Genomic DNA, 16,247 nt, shown 5'->3' with positions numbered 1-16,247 from the left:
GGGCCGGGGTGCATTGCCGGTACCAGCCCCGCCTCCCGACCTGTGGGAGCCAGTGAAGAGAACCCCACACAGGGAAATCCCGGGTCCCTGAGCTGTGGAGGATTCCGGGGGAAAGCAGGGAGAGGGCCCAGACGGAGCCTGCAAGCCCTGAGTGCTGCCGTGAGTCCTGCGGCTGGTGGCAAGGTCCCAGAGGGGGGGCCTCGAGGCACATTGTCGGTGCTTGCCCCCCCCTTATCTCAGAAGTCCCGGGAGAAGGCCGCGTGGAGCCTCCTGCTCGCCCCCCCCCGTTGACAAAAGGGGCCAGCAGTGTGGATGGAGCCCGGATCTAGAACCCAGGAGTAGCTGGTGAGTGGGGCTTGGATTAAACTGTGTGGAGGTCGGGGCACAGGGTCGGTGCTCGCCCCAGGACTTGTGCTAGCCCCTGGAAACTGTACTGATCTTCATTGGCCCTATTGATCTCCTTTTTAAGCCTCTAGACTGGGCTGGGACATTACTGAAACCTCCCCGGGATTGGTAGAGGGACAAGTTAACCCCTAGCTAGGTGTCAGGCCCTGCAGAGTGAAGGGCTGGGTAACTCAGCCTGGTTGTTAATGGCTTGTTGACCCCTGTGCCCTGCAATGGTTATTTGCCATGTTCATTTCTGATCAGGATGCTGGTTGCCTAGGGTAACGCAGCGTTTCATGTTACCTGTCCAGGTGTGATGCGCCACTGCGCCTAGTGTTATGGTCTGCTGATTACCCTGCTAATGTGGTTATGCAAATGTTATGCCTACACTAAGGTTATTGAGGCCTAGGTATACTGTGGTTTTACACCTGATGGGTGATCGTATGCTTTTGCGCCCTGTTAGTGCCGTGGTGCCCTATGCTGGCCTGAAGAGTTATTCCAGGCCCCTGTTATGCCCCTGATTAATGAGCCTGCCGTACTGATTTCTTACAGGTGCTCCTGACTAGTATGTGCTGTAATGCTCTGTTGTTGTTTTTCCCTAACAGGGGTGGGTTGGTGCTAATGTGCATGATGTATTTCTATGCTAACGTAGAATTTTGCAATTACAACCCCCGAAGGATGAGAGCCTGAGTTGGCCCCGCCAGATCAGCCCCAGGACTACTGTTATTTAATCACAATTGTTCTTTATTTCAGCATGGACTACTTCCTATGTAAATAATTCCCCCCTTTATTCACTTGGCTCTGGCGCCATTTGGTGCCCTGTGTGACACTACTGTTTTGCATTCTTTTGCCTTGCAGGTTGGAAACCCTACTAAATGACGTATCTTTTTCCAACTCAAATTGGTGTCCTGCCTCTTTTGTGGTGTGCCTGGTGTGTTGACTGAGGGTACTGCGTGAGTGCTTCACATGTCCTCCAAGTTTGGCCTGCCCGCTCGATGCCATGCTACCCCCTTTGAGACTTGGGCAACCCCCATTTCCAACACTCAGCATGACACAACCACTAGTGTTTAAAATGTCTTCATTCACGATATTTACCAAAATAGCGACCCAACTGTAAAGGTGTCAATACTTTTTATTGCCTCAACTCTACTCAACTGCCTCAACTTTATCAACTCAGAAGCGAGCTCACCTGTCATCTCGCCAGCACGCCAGCACGCAGCTCCAGTCCCTGGGTGGGGAACGCTGTAGGTCTCGCCGCCATCGCTCTACCAACGCGGCAGGAGACTACAGCTCCCAGCGGGCTTTGCGTGCACTTCCTGTTTCCCGCTGCCTTCGCGCCCGGAGGCGCTACAAAGTCCAGACACTCCCTCCGCGTCGCGGGACGCGCGCGGGCAGCGCCGATCGGAGCCCGGGCAGAGGGCGGGCCCTCTAAGGCCCTCAGAGGTCAGCAGTGGTCGGGCGGGCCACACCCCTGACATCCCCTGTGAGAGGTGAGCACTCCAGCAAGCTTTCAAAAAATGGGTGATTGTAACGCTATTGGTAACAGTAATATCACAGCGCCCGTTACTCAGGGCACTGAAACCTCTGCATCTCTGATTACATCTTTCGAGTCTTTGATAGACATTGCATTCAATGAAATTGCCGAAACCGAGAGGAGGTTTTCCATGGGCCCAGGTTCAACTAACAGATCACGTTCAAGTACAACAAGTCTAACAGGGAGTCTAAGTGGTAATATGCACATAACCCCTGAAGTCATCGTGGTTAAACCACCCCATTCTGTTGCCAGTGTGCCCATTGTCCAGGAAGACGAAAATACTATTGTGTATACTGTCCCAGTTGTAGCTCCTGACTCCATCTCATTACCACCAACAACTGAAGTTACTGAGATTATTGAGAACACAGGAGCTAAGCGTAAAAGGGGCCCAGTGAAACTGTCATATAACAAAAGGAAGCAGCCCCTCAGGAGTGCCAATCAACCGACACCACAAAGCATGTGGAGCAGGGGTAAGAAACAGAAACAAAAGCAATTTATAGTATCCGTGCAGGACCAACCTCACTTGGATGACATTGTAGTCGTAAACGATGATGGTCTTAACTCAGTGTCTATTTCCACTCAGACCGAATTCCTCAATGTAAATGGCTACAACCCAAAATCCGAGGGGAATCTAATTGAGACTATCGCGGATACAATTAGTAAGCAACTTGAAGGTCAAATGATCAAACAATTTAATAATATTTTTAAAAGACTTGATAGACTGGAAAATTTAATTAAAAATGATGATGCCAAGAGAAAAGGCTCAGTTTGTTTGGATAAACTAAGAGGTGAACGCCTGCTTAAAGACTTGGAATCCACCACCCGTGCGTTAACTAGCAGCGATCATATTACAAATAGGGCCAAGGAACCTAAGGTTGCCACTAACTTACCCACAACTATAACATCTGTGGCGACTACAAGCATAAGGGAAAGTAATCCCTCTGTTCCCTTGAATAAATCTCCTTTGCCTCCCATTGTTCTTACTAGTGCTCCAAAAACCAATCATGACAGTAATCCTGCTACAAGCACTATAACCCAGAAGACGTCCATTAATTCCAGCCAACGCCAACGTTATAATAAGACTCCTGACGTAGACACCAGGCCTGTTAAACATCAAGGCCCTGCCTTACATCTGCCACCTGAGGCGTGTCCCTACGTCTTGGTTCTGGCTGGCATTCCACCCCTTAGGGAAGGGCAAGGAGAATCGTGGGTCCAATTGCATAATAAATGTATCGACTGGCTAGCTAAGTACAAGGGGGTGGGTTATGATATTTCTAAAGAAATTATATCCACACGCCGAGTAACTTGGGTAGGTCCTCTTTTTAAAAACATTAACGGGGACTGTATTGTAGTTAACTTTAGGAACCCGGGCACTGCGAAATTTCTGTTAAACAAAAATTCTGCTCAACATGGCCCATCCACTGTGGTGACTCCTTTATCGTTAAATTACTTTTACCGTCCCCCACACAAAATGATGCAGCCACCACCTGTATTCCCTCTACATACCAGGTTCTCAATACTTCATGACCAGGGAACACTGGATTGACTGTCCCCTATTACGGTAGAACCTGTTCCTGCGTGTCCAGTTCTTGATCACACAGTGGGAACATCATCTGAGGCGCCTCTGCTAACACCAAAAACCTCTTTACTTGAAACATTATGTGAACAACATGGGCTTTCTACAATTATACCCTCCCCAGGAACTGACCAGGGCCTTTGCTCGAAGCCAGACAAAAATTTGTCAATCCTCAGCTGGAACATTGCTGGCCTGAAGGCTAAAATGGAAATTACATCCTGGAAGGATTGGGTTAATTGCCACGACGTATTAATGTTCCAAGAAACTTGGTGTACCGATGATTTGTTACTTGAGGGGTACAGCTGTTATAATAGGATCGTTCCGACCCCTTCTTTAGGCCGCCCTAGCGGGGGCTTATCCATCTGGGTCAAAATAGCTGCAGGAGTTAAAGTCGACACACTCCAAACCGATTCTCCAAGCTTCATGGCATTATCATATATTCAAAAGACAAGGCTATGTCTGATCAATTTTTACAATAATGACTTTTTGTCCCAACCTAATAGTAATCTTATTGTTTTATTTGATTTTATTGATAGAATCACGGATGGGCAGAAATATGGGAAATTTGACGGTATCTGTTTAGGAGGGGATTTCAATGCCCATATACATTCTAGAAATCCCCCATGTAGGTGAGGCACAGAACTGTCAAATCTCCTTGCAACTAGAGATCTTGTAAATTGCATGGAGCATGCTGGCAGGGAAACCAGCTCTGCCCCCTTTCCAACTTTCATTGGCCATGGGAGAGGTACCACAATCGATTATGTATTTGTTTCACCTCCTGTTGCAAATGTTTTAACGAAGGCGGAAGTTGTCTGCAAAGTATATAGCGACCATTACCCTATCGTAATTCACCTATTACTTCCGAGGGGTAAGCATACACAAAATGAAATAGGTGCAAGAAACTTGGAGGTTTCGACAGATAACTTGAGGGTAATTTGGAGGGGCGTGGATAACAGGGGAATCCTGGCAAACGTCATTAAAAAACATCCAGCCCTGATTGAAAACTGTCTCACTACTGATGCACATGGGGGTAATATTATTACATCATTTATAGAACTCTGCTCTGTAATAAAAAGTGAGATCTCCAAACCAGTCTTAAGGAAATCTATGGAAACACCCAGATGGTTTGATGCTGCTTGCTCTAAGGCAAATAGGCAGTTGAGAGCCGCTTTAAAAGCAGAACCCAGGGACATTTCCCAAATAAGGTTACTCAGAGCAGAGTATAAATGTACCCTACGGCTCAGAAAAAATGAACTGGTCAAGACCCACTGGGGTTCTTTGGCACGCTCGGCCGAATTGAAAGACACTACTGAGTTTTGGAGTGAGGTAAAGAAGCTAAGATCTTTAGGTTCAAACCTAACAGCAATTAATTGTAACATCACTGGTCCTACGTGGGTTGAACGTTTTGCTAAGATTTATGCTACACCAGACAACCCCCCTTTAACCTCCCTCCCTTTAAGCCCCCTTAACATCTCTGTGTCTGAGGTTGAGGATGCCATATTTGAAAGCGCCGGAAATAAAGCGCCTGGCCCCGATGGGCTCTCAATTGATCAGTTAAAATGTGAGCTTGACTTTTGGGCCCCATTGCTATGTAACGTTTTTAACAATCTAACGAATGAGCAAATTCCAGAAACATGGTCCTGCAGTACAATAGTCCCCATCTTTAAAAAGGGCGATAGGCTGGATCCCGGGTGCTACCGCCCTATTTCGTTAATTGATAACACTTTGAAAGTCTTGGGGAGGGTTATCTTTAAAAGGATTAGAACCTGGGCAGATGAGAGTAAGATTCTACATCCCAGCCAGCTTGGTTTCCGTAGTAATGTTGGCACGGTAGAACAATGCTTGAACCTTAGTCTGATTATGGCAAAATATAACATTGCTAAAAAATCCCCTCTTTATTTTGGTTTTATGGACTTAAGTTCTGCATTTGATTTTGTTAACCGTTCCCGTCTCTGGTCCACTCTTCTTAATTATGGTTTAGATGATTATTTGGTCCACTTTTTAGCTTTTTTGCACAGTGATTTAAGAGCACGAGTGCGTATTAACCAATTTGGCGAAGTCTCTGACGACATCAGGATTGGTAGGGGGGTCAGACAGGGGTGTGTGCTGGCCCCCCTCCTTTTTATTCTTTACATAAATAACCTGAGCTGCTGGTTGAGCACTTCTACACATGATGTCCCCTATGTAAATGGAGTCCCCATACCAACTCTCCTTTACGCTGATGATGCGGTCCTAATGGGCCGCACACCAAAGGCACTTCGTTCCCTAATTTCAGGCTTTGTTCACTTTATGGCAGACCTTGGTCTGACCACTAATTTTAAAAAATCTTTAATTATGAGCTGTGGCCCTAAAAAATATAAAATTCCTGAGATTAAATCAGGGTTAAATGTTCTGAAAAGTACTTGCACTTTTCCCTATCTGGGGTTGCTATTCTCGAATACTGGTTCGTGGCAACCACATGTATCTTACGCCAGGAATAAGTTGGGTAAAGCCATAAACTGTGTCACTTCTTTGAGACAACCCAACAATGCTGATGTGATTACACCACTAGTAAAGATTTACCAAACCCAATGCATCCCAACTGGTACTTATGGCGCCGAGGTTTGGGGTTATACAAATTGCACCCATATCCAAACCGAAGAAAATAGGTTTTGCCGGAAGGTGCTGGGTGGGGTTATTTGTTCCCCTCACTATATATGCCACAGTGAATTAAACATCTCATATATAGAAGACTTTGTAAAATCTAGACCAGCACTCTTCTGGCTAAAGATATGGATTAACCCGGCAGCCACCCTCACCCGTGATATAATCTTGGATTGTTTAAAGTGTGATAGGGCACACTGTATACCATGGCTAAAAGCTGTAAAAGAATGCCTTGATAGCGTAGGACATGGTTTTTTGTTTACATCACCCAGTTTAATAAATCACACTCATAAAACTATTATTCATAGGGCATTATATCAGCTGTATAGAGATGAGCGTGAGAGGAAGAACCTGTCAAAGTGTACTATCATAAAATACAAGGGTTATTATGAACCTCACACTAAAAATCCAGGTCCCCCACATAGGTATTTATGTTTAGACCTTGGCAGATGGAATAGGAGGTTACTGTTTCGCTTTCGAGATGGGAGTATAGTAAATTTACTAAACTTCCCTCTGGGCTACAACAAACACTTAGAAACCTTGTATTGCCCATGTAATCCTAATATGAAACAGAGCCTTATGCACTTTTTGTTTTTCTGTGGTTTTTACAAAAATCTCTCCGCTCATTATTTAATGCCCTATTGTAGAAAACATAATTTGTTTAGTTTTAGAACTGCACTGAGGTCTTTTTTACTACTGGGATCAGATGAAGTGATATTCAGAGTGAGTTGTTTCCTCAAAGCTGCTGTCTGTTCACGAGCCACTTTACATATTGATGTATAACATCCGCACAATTGCCCTTTATGCACTTTGTAATCTTATTTGCACATTTTTGCATTTTTGCACATTACTGATGTGGACCTATTAATGATGCTGATAATATTCATCCTTTTTAACCATGTTCTTAGAATTTATCTCTTTCTTTTTAAATGGTGTAAAAGTTGTTGTTTTTAACAATGAGGGACACTTTGTATATTGATGTGAAATTGACTGACTGGCCTTTTGTCCTTTAGCCAGCTGACATATTACTGTACTGTATTGTTTTGAGTAATCTTTGTCGTACTTTTATGGATGTTTTTATTCCGAATAAAGATCTTTTGACTTGGCTTGACTATTGCCTCATTAGAGCTCTAGTTTTTAGGTCCCGCCTAGCGTTTGCAGCGCGCATGCACCTCTCTCTCCATGCGAGGGCTTCTCGGAATCAATACGATTCCAGAAGCTCGCTTTTTGCTCCGCCCGTGTTTTGCATTGGTGCGCGTAATTTTGCATCACCAATTAGTCAAAACCGGGTGTTACGATTGTCCAAGAGGCTTTTTAGTCCCTCCTGTCCACTTTTGGCCCTGTCCACCGGGATTGGATCTTGTACTTGCGGTGGGAGACAGTGTCTCTTATTTAGCCGCTAACCACTTTTTTGTTTTCTTTGTGAGCCACTCTCACTGCAGGCATGACATGTTTTTTTTATTAACGGAGCATCGTGCTTTAATGCGCTTTACATTTTAAATGCAGTACTGGGCTGTACAGAAACCTCATTGCTGTGCGTGCCCTACATGAACAGATATTTATTTGTTGTGTAATGTGCAGTACTGGGCTGTACAGAGCCCTCATTGCTGTGCATGTGCTACATGAACGGATATAATAGGCTCTTGCTCTACAAGGTCGGCTGGCTGTTTGTTTAGGAAATTCATACAGCTCAAACTGAACTCAAGAGTAGTAGAGACCTTTACAAGACACCCAGTTACATTACACAAGAGCACATTCACACAGGAACACATTGCCTTTTAGAAGGCACAGGACATTAACTAATTTGCCCAGAATCACACATTGGCCGTGACTCGACCATCACCAGGTTACGCATGTGATCATCATGCGTGATTAATCAATTAATCGCACGCGATCATCATGCGTGATTAATCAATTAATCTCCCCATGGTCCCCCTGTTTACTAAAAATGGGATGCTAAGGAACATTCACATGCGCTATAAGAAGGGACCACCCCATTAAATCTGTTTTGTGTTCTATCTACTTGCTGTTTTTTGTTTCTAATATTCGACCGCCTTTTGTTCTCCCATGTGCCCTCTTCCAGATCGTCCTCTCCTTCCGCATTCTGCCAGCACCCTCCTACCCAATAGTCGTCCACCACCACCACGCCCACCACCACCACGTCCACCACCACCACGTCTACCACCACCACCACCACGCCCACCACCACATCCACCACCACGTCCACCACCACCATGTCCACCACGTCCACCACGTCCACCACCAACATGTCCACCACCACCACGTCCAACACATCCACTACCACCACCACGTCCACCACCACATCCACCACATCCACATCCACCTCCACCACCACGTTCACCACCACCATGTCCACCACCACCATGTCCACCACCACCATGTTCACCACTACCACGTCCACCACCACGTCCACCACCACGTCCACCACCACAACGCCCACCACCATGTCCACCACCACCATGTCCACCACCACGTCCACCACCACCATGTCCTCCACTACCACCACGTCCACCATCCCCACAAAGTCCACCACTACCACGCCCACCACCACCACATCCACCACCACCACGTCCAACATCACCACGTCCACCATCACCACGTCCAACATCACCATGTCCAACATCACCATGTCCACCACCACCACGGCCACCGCCACCACCACGTTCACCACCACGTCCACCACCACCAACAACACATCCACCACCACCTCGTCCACCACCACCATGTTCACCACCACCACGTCCACCACTATGACCACGTCCACCACTATGACCACGTCCAACAGCACCACCACGTCCACATCCACGTCCACCACCACCACGCCCACCACCACGTTCACCACCACCACGTCCACCACATCCACTACCACCACCACGTCCACCACCACCACCACGTCCTCCACCATGTCCACCACCACGTCCACCACCACCATGTCCACCACCACCACGTCCACCACCACCACGTCCACCACTTCCACCACCACCACGTCCACCACCACCACGTCCACCACCAACATGTCCACCACTTCCACCACCACCACGTCCACCACCAACATGTCCACCACCACCACGTCCAACACATCCACTACCACCACCACGTCCACCACCACGTCCACCACCACCATGTCCACCACGTCCACCACCACCACGTCCACCACTTCCACCACGTCCACCACCACCACGTCCTCCACCAACATGTCCACCACCAACACGTCCAACACATCCACTACCACCACCACGTCCACCACCACATCCACCACATCCATCACCACCACGTCCACCACCACATTCACCACCACCATGTCCACCACCACCATGTTCACCACTACTGCGTCCACCACCACAACGCCCACCACCACGTCCACCACCACCATGTCCACCACCACATCCACCACCACCATGTCCACCACCACCATGTCCTCCACTACCACCACGTCCACCATCACCACAAAGTCCACCACTACCACGCCCACCACCACCACATCCACCATCACCACGTCCACCATCACCACATCCATTATCACCACGTCCACCATCACCACGTCCAATATCACCATGTCTAACATCACCATGTCCACCACGGCCACCGCCACCACCACGTTCACCACCACATCCACCACCACCAACACATCCACCACCAACATCACATTCACCACGTCCACCACCACCATGTTCTCCACCACCACGTCCACCACTATGACCACGTCCAACACCACCACCACGTCCACATCCACCACCACGTCCACCACCACCACCACCATCACCACCACCACCTCCACGACCATCACCACTATCAAGCCCACCACATTGTCCACCACCACTACAACATCCACCACCACCACCGCGTCCACCACGTCCACCACCACCATCACCATGTCCACCACCACCACGTCCACCACCACCACATCCACCACCACGTCCACCACCGCATTCACCACCACCACCCGTGACCGGTAAAGTGTCACTGGAGGGCAGGGGTAATAGTGTCAACCCCGGCTGTACATGGGACATTTAAGGATGCATTCGGTGCGAGAAGACGGGAATAGGGACTAGAAGTATTACACCAGACCCAAGATACATTTTGAAGAGGCGCAATGTCACAGGGGCTCCTGTAAAATCACTCGCAACATCTCTACCTCACAGTGGCATGAGCCACTCACTCAAAACAAGCATTGGCATAGCCAATAGGTCTCGCCTTTGGGACCTTGTAAGTGTTTAGCCATGCAGCACTTGATATTGTTGCACCAAGGATGACTAAACAGGTATAAGGTCCCAAAGGCGAGACCTATTGGCTATGCCAATGCTTGTTTGTCTTTTATGTAGAAAATGGCTAATGGATCTCACCGAATCATAAAAGGATCACGAGCTGCTTTAAACAAATTTGCCTCATCCACGTTTGGTGAATAGCTGTCCATTCAAGTAGGAGGAATCTGATATAAACATAACTACAGCTTCACTATAACCTACTCACAAGTTGATCTCTTAAAGGATGTATGTGCAGTTAGTGTACATATTGAGTAACAGACTATTCCTAATACCTTTTAAACTTTACATTAGAAGCAGAGACATTGAAAAATCAATTTGAGAGATTAAGTTTAAATCAGAGATTGAACACATGCTCAAATATACACCCATATAACAGCAAATCATTCTAATAGTGTTAATCTGAAAGTATTAACCATACTGGAGAACTTTCTTTTCCAGAGAAAAACATTCTATACCAAATCCCGATAATCAGAAAAGAAGCAAGCACGTCAACCCATATTTTAGGACACTGTTAGCTTTAAAGCATGTTTCATATTGTAGAGAGAACCCTGTAATGGATGAATAACCCTATTATGCACAATAAGGTCTTCATGAAAACCCTATCTATAACAATGGACAATGTTCTTTGCAACTAGCACAGTTTCTTTGCTTGCTAGCATAATCTTCCTAGGACTTGTTAGCTGTTCCACACATTTAATTGTACAGTACAGACAATTGTTTTACTTCTCCGATGCACATGAACTGAGGAATCTAATATCCACAGTTAATTTGATAATGTACTGTTCTGATTTGCACATGAAATTAGACATTGCATTAGCAATAAAAACAAATTCAGTGTTCGCAGGTGGCTGTTAAAATTGCTAACAATCAATGAATCCGATTTAAATCAGCAAGACAGGGAGCAGTTTCATAGATTCTTTTCAGTGAAAACATTTTATCAACTATTGGATGATATTTTGATGGTAAAGATCGCACAGTTTTCTGAGGGGATATAGAACAATGTATGTGTTATCCTATTGGAGTCTGAGAGCAGATCAACTAGGTTGTCTGCGTTTGCCAGATAGCTGGCTGGACAGTTTCCCAGTTTTGGTGGCAGGAATTCAGATTTTTATGTAATTGCCCTAGTCGGAAAAGTATAATGAAAAAAGAGATGGAGCTAGTATGCATCCTTGCGTTAGCCCATTTTTTATGGCAATTTTAGGGGAGCCATGGTGGACAGCTCGATATGCATCCATAAATTCGAGTGTAGTACTTTTTTCTGATGGATACATCTGCCAGTGGATTCCTCACCTTGTGAATATCCCCCTGCGTCGGCAACATTTGGAAAATCTTTCGTAGCTCTTCACGCCGACGTGGACGACATCACAGAAGCACGGCATCGCGCGCGGCTCCGCTGATGTCACAGACTCCATAATAGGCCTACGTCGGCGTGATGACATCAGTTCCCTTTTTTCCACGTCGTCGACGCTAACGGTTTTTCTAGGGATCCTCAGTAGCTACTGGGTAACTCTGTTACTGTTTGTTACTTTTATTGCTTTCTTGTTTCTTTGTCTCCTGCCGTATAACAAATTAGAGTCAATACCCAATGTTGAGAGTTTTAACCATAAGAGGTAGTGATCTGTTTCGTCAAATGCCGAAGAATAATCCATAGAGCAAGCCTATAGTGATGTTCTTAGATGTAATGCTTTTTCAATTAGGGGAATCAGTGCGAATTTGTCGTCTAAAGTTGTGCATCCTGCTCAGATTAAGTAGCAGCAGATTGTTAGATGCTATCCAATGTGTTAGATGTGAAAGTATGTGTTTGGCAAAAAGTTTTCCTTCTTCTTCTAAAAGAGCAATCAGGTGGAATTTTGCAGGGATATTTCAGCTTCCATTTTTAAGCAGTGGTTGAATTGTTACTCCTTGCCAAGAAGCTGGTACCGCGACTGACTGTAGAACATGATCGAACACGGACTTAAGTTTTCTTCTCCTCATATCCACCTGCCTAACGCTATATAGATGCACTTAGATATCGATTTGATATGACACTCAATATGTTTTTCAATATTTAATGCATTTGGCTCTTTTAAGGTAACGATGCTCAGACTGTGAACCAACAGTATGCAATGAAAATTTCACATCTGGAACAAGAAGCAGAACAAGCCAAAGCAGAGCTAGCTGAAACACAAGCACTTCTTCAAGAACTTGAGAGCAAAGAAACCAGAGACAGTGCTCAGAAGGCAAAGTTGCAACGAGAGTTTCGGAAGAAGATGGATGCAGCAAAGCTAAAAGTGCAGGTACTTTATTTCTCTATTAAGATTAATACATTTAAATCCTTTGACTGCCCACATTTTCCCAGTCTTTTATCAAGTACATTATTATCTGTAGTGCAGCTGCGTGTGCATGTTAAAAACCATTGCACCTTTGATAGTTGTTCTTTCTGCTATCTTGCATTTCATTTTTAAGCGTGGCCTAGAGCCATACTATTTTAATTGTGGAAAATCAAATTACTAATGATAATATATGCAGAAAGGGTCTTTTCAGTCATTGCTGAATGACATCAAACTGCCTTATAATCCCAAGTGACTAAGCTGCAAGGGACATCACATAGCATCTATTTGATATTTGTTGTTTTGCCATGATGGCACCACAAGAAGGGACAGTGCTTTCATATTGCAATAATTTGAATAGGTGGCGAGTGATACATGTGTGATAATCCATTTACTGCATGTTTATCACCAAGGGTCTAACCCTTCCTCTGCAGAGGATATCCTAGGAGAGATTGGTAACCTGCAGTAGTCTATAGGCACTGAAATTTATAATTACTCAGAAGAGTAAGGGACATGTTTCTTAAGCCACCAACGATGTAGCAGTGCCCTGCGATTTACATGGCATAGGTACTGGTAGCCCACTGTGAAGAATTCAGAGGCAGATACCAGTGCCCAAAGGGCAAAGCCAACAATTCTCCATTGCTTAAATGTTTCACACAAGGGAACCTGATGGCCTGCCTCCTACAATTCATAATCAAGGATTCGAGAGAGTTCTCCTCAATGAACAGGCCCCTCACTGGTTCACTATAATGCACAACTTTCTGTAGTGATATGCAACCTTCTAATTCTGGGAGTTTGAAAGCTAACACTGTGACATATTTTCATTTAAGGGAGAGCCCACTAAAACACAAGCTCATGTGGTTTGTCACTAGGCCACAGGGCATGAATGAATGTCTTACTGAGTTCTTCTGGGTAGAAACCTAGATTGCATCTCTCTTTTGGATGCATAAAACCACTTGTATAGATGAATGACAGAGAGAGTGCTATATCTCAGACATGCACCACTGTCTCAGCTGCAGATACATGGCAGGGTTTAGACCATTGCAGTGGGTACCACCCATAAAGTGGTTAAGAAAGTGCGTTCAATTTAGTACGGTCTTGGTATTAAAGCGTCCGATTCTGCCTTGTCATTGTGAGCTGTCGAGTGTCTTTGTTTCAGCTTGTTTGCAGAGCGGGTACACTTAATAAATGGTCTTGCAGATGCAAATATGGAAACTGCTCATGGCCAGGGTCAGAAAAATCTAAATTAAACACCACACATTCAAGATCATCATTGTGTAAATAAAAACAAATGTCCAATCATATACAACATGGTTGCTTTGGTTACTCATCTCCAGGTTATTACCATCTTTGTTCCCAAGAAGGGAAAAGAAAACTATTTGGAGGGCTAATCCTAAAATGCACTTTGCAGTATGGTTTGTAGCACTACAAATCCTACTATAGAATGCTATTCACAAACCTCCATGTGAAGTTTAGGACGCCTCCTGTCCCATCTTTTATTGTGTAGAGATCCTTGCCCCGGTGTCCCTACCCGCTTAAATATACATTTTAATAGTAAATTTAGAAAAGGACATAGCGGAGTACCTGGAAATGTGGAATCCTTACAACATAAAGGGAAAGGGAATAGGTTGGAGTAAGGAGAGGGTAAGGGGTTTAGGGAGGGGTTCATGGAGGGAAATCTGCCCACCACCAAAAGAGTAATCCAATTCATATTCACAAACTGCGCTTCTTAAATTACTACAGCCACAGAGTTACTCAAAACAGTAGTACAGTACTCCAGCTCAGAGCTGGAGAAAGTGCAGCACCACGTCGCCAACAAGTGGTACTGCGATAATCTCCCTTTGAAATCAATGACATTTGTGACTTAAAATTATACCCCATAGGAAATAATAAATGCAATTAATTTAGCTAGTTAAAAATATAAATAAATATAATTTAATGTTAAATAATGTTTAATTTAATAATTACTTATTTTAATAACCTATTTTTGCATTTAAAAATTCATATAACCCAGTTTAATAATTATATTTACATTACTGTTAATTCTATAAAAACACTTTTAATAATTACTAATACATAATTAAAATATATATGGTTTTACTTTAGGTTGGTATCTATTTTTTAGTTTTTCTTTGAAAAAATAATGTTAATGTAATTTAACATATTTAAAATAATTAAATTTTTGAGCATGAATGTAGCTGATAGTACAGTAGCATTTTTGTCTTTAATTCCCCAAATAAAATGACTAACTCTAAAAGTAACATTTTAAATAAAAGAATATAAAAAATGTTTTCCAAGTGAATAAACATGTTTTATTTTCCCCATTCAATACCAAAGGGAGATTTCCGCAGTTGGGGTGTAAAGCTCCACATAATAAAGTACAGAGACAAGTAAAATAGTTTTTCAACTTTCTTTCTATATGTTAAATATTGTTTTCATTTTTCTATTCCTGCATATTTCTGATAATATGTCCTGTTTATAAGTTCTGTGTGCATTGTAAAATGTACATAGTATCTTTTTTTGTAGTATTTTCAGTGGTATTACTTTTAGGACTTAATGTGGACATGAATTAGCTATTAAAATGGCAGCCTCTCCCATCGTAGTTGACCTGAGGAGAAGACCTGGCACAGGAACAATGTGGACCTAATATGGAACATCCCTTCTTTAGTAAGTTTGATCTTTCATAGATTTACATGCTTGAATCATCCCCATCGTAATGTTGGGAGTCTCTCAGTAGACATAGTGGGCTGTACAATGTTAAAGATATAGAGAGTAGCTTTAACCTGACCCAATAGTTGTCTATTCACATCATTAAAAGAGATCCAAAACTCAGCCAAACAGGGCAAAGTACAGCATTCACCTCTCCTCCCACAGGCCACCACAGTTCAGATTTCCACTGCACGTCATGTGTGAAGATTGTGCCTTTGAGCTGTGCTCAGTCAGTCAGATAAATTACTATCTCGCTCAAAACTTAGAAAGGATTTAGCAATTTATTAAGCTTAAAATAAATCAGACCATGGCTGGAGCTTCCAAGAAAGGCCTTTTCAGTCCATTTGGAACTTGTGGAAAAAAGAGGATTCGCTCTAAAGATCCACACAAGAAATGCATTTATTGCCTACCTCCAACACACAAGGCAGACAACTGTTAAATTTGTAGCGCATTCTCCACAAACACTCTGAGTGCACACACTTTGAGTGCACTTTAAAGACAAGATCTGAAGGAGAACCTCCTAAAAAAACTTCAAAGCTTTTAAAAATCTACAAGAGAAGAGAGCCCTCCTTCAAATGTAAACACTCTGACTAGAAAAATTCTGTCAGAAAAACATTACAGAACCTTTTCTGCACCTTCAAGTCCTAGAAAGAAGAAGCTGGCTCCGCAGTCTTCAAAATACTCTTTATCCTTACCAGCAATGACAATTTGATCTGGATCACCGTCGAAGACTCCATCAGCAATAAATACACCAGTAGCATTGACGACTGTCTTCATCACTTATAACTTCATCAATGGGAGCACCG

General features: G+C 44.2%; 1 protein-coding gene across 1 annotated transcript in view; it reads left to right on the top strand.

The window, feature by feature from the left end:
* The window catches only part of KIF27 (kinesin family member 27), a 437,315-nt gene that overhangs the window by 254,136 nt on the left and 166,932 nt on the right, over positions 1-16,247 (top strand). Inside the window, exon 10 of the mRNA XM_078675808.1 lies at positions 12,494-12,699. Within this exon, the coding sequence (XP_078531934.1) occupies positions 12,494-12,699 (206 nt within the window). The remainder of the gene's footprint in view (positions 1-12,493; positions 12,700-16,247) is intronic.

Source organism: Lissotriton helveticus, chromosome 2_1 (assembly GCF_964261635.1).
Source record: "Lissotriton helveticus chromosome 2_1, aLisHel1.1, whole genome shotgun sequence".
In the NCBI taxonomy this organism is placed as follows: Eukaryota; Metazoa; Chordata; class Amphibia; order Caudata; family Salamandridae; genus Lissotriton; species Lissotriton helveticus.
Note: the sequence above shows the minus strand (reverse complement) of the source record. Positions and strands in the feature narration are given on the sequence as shown.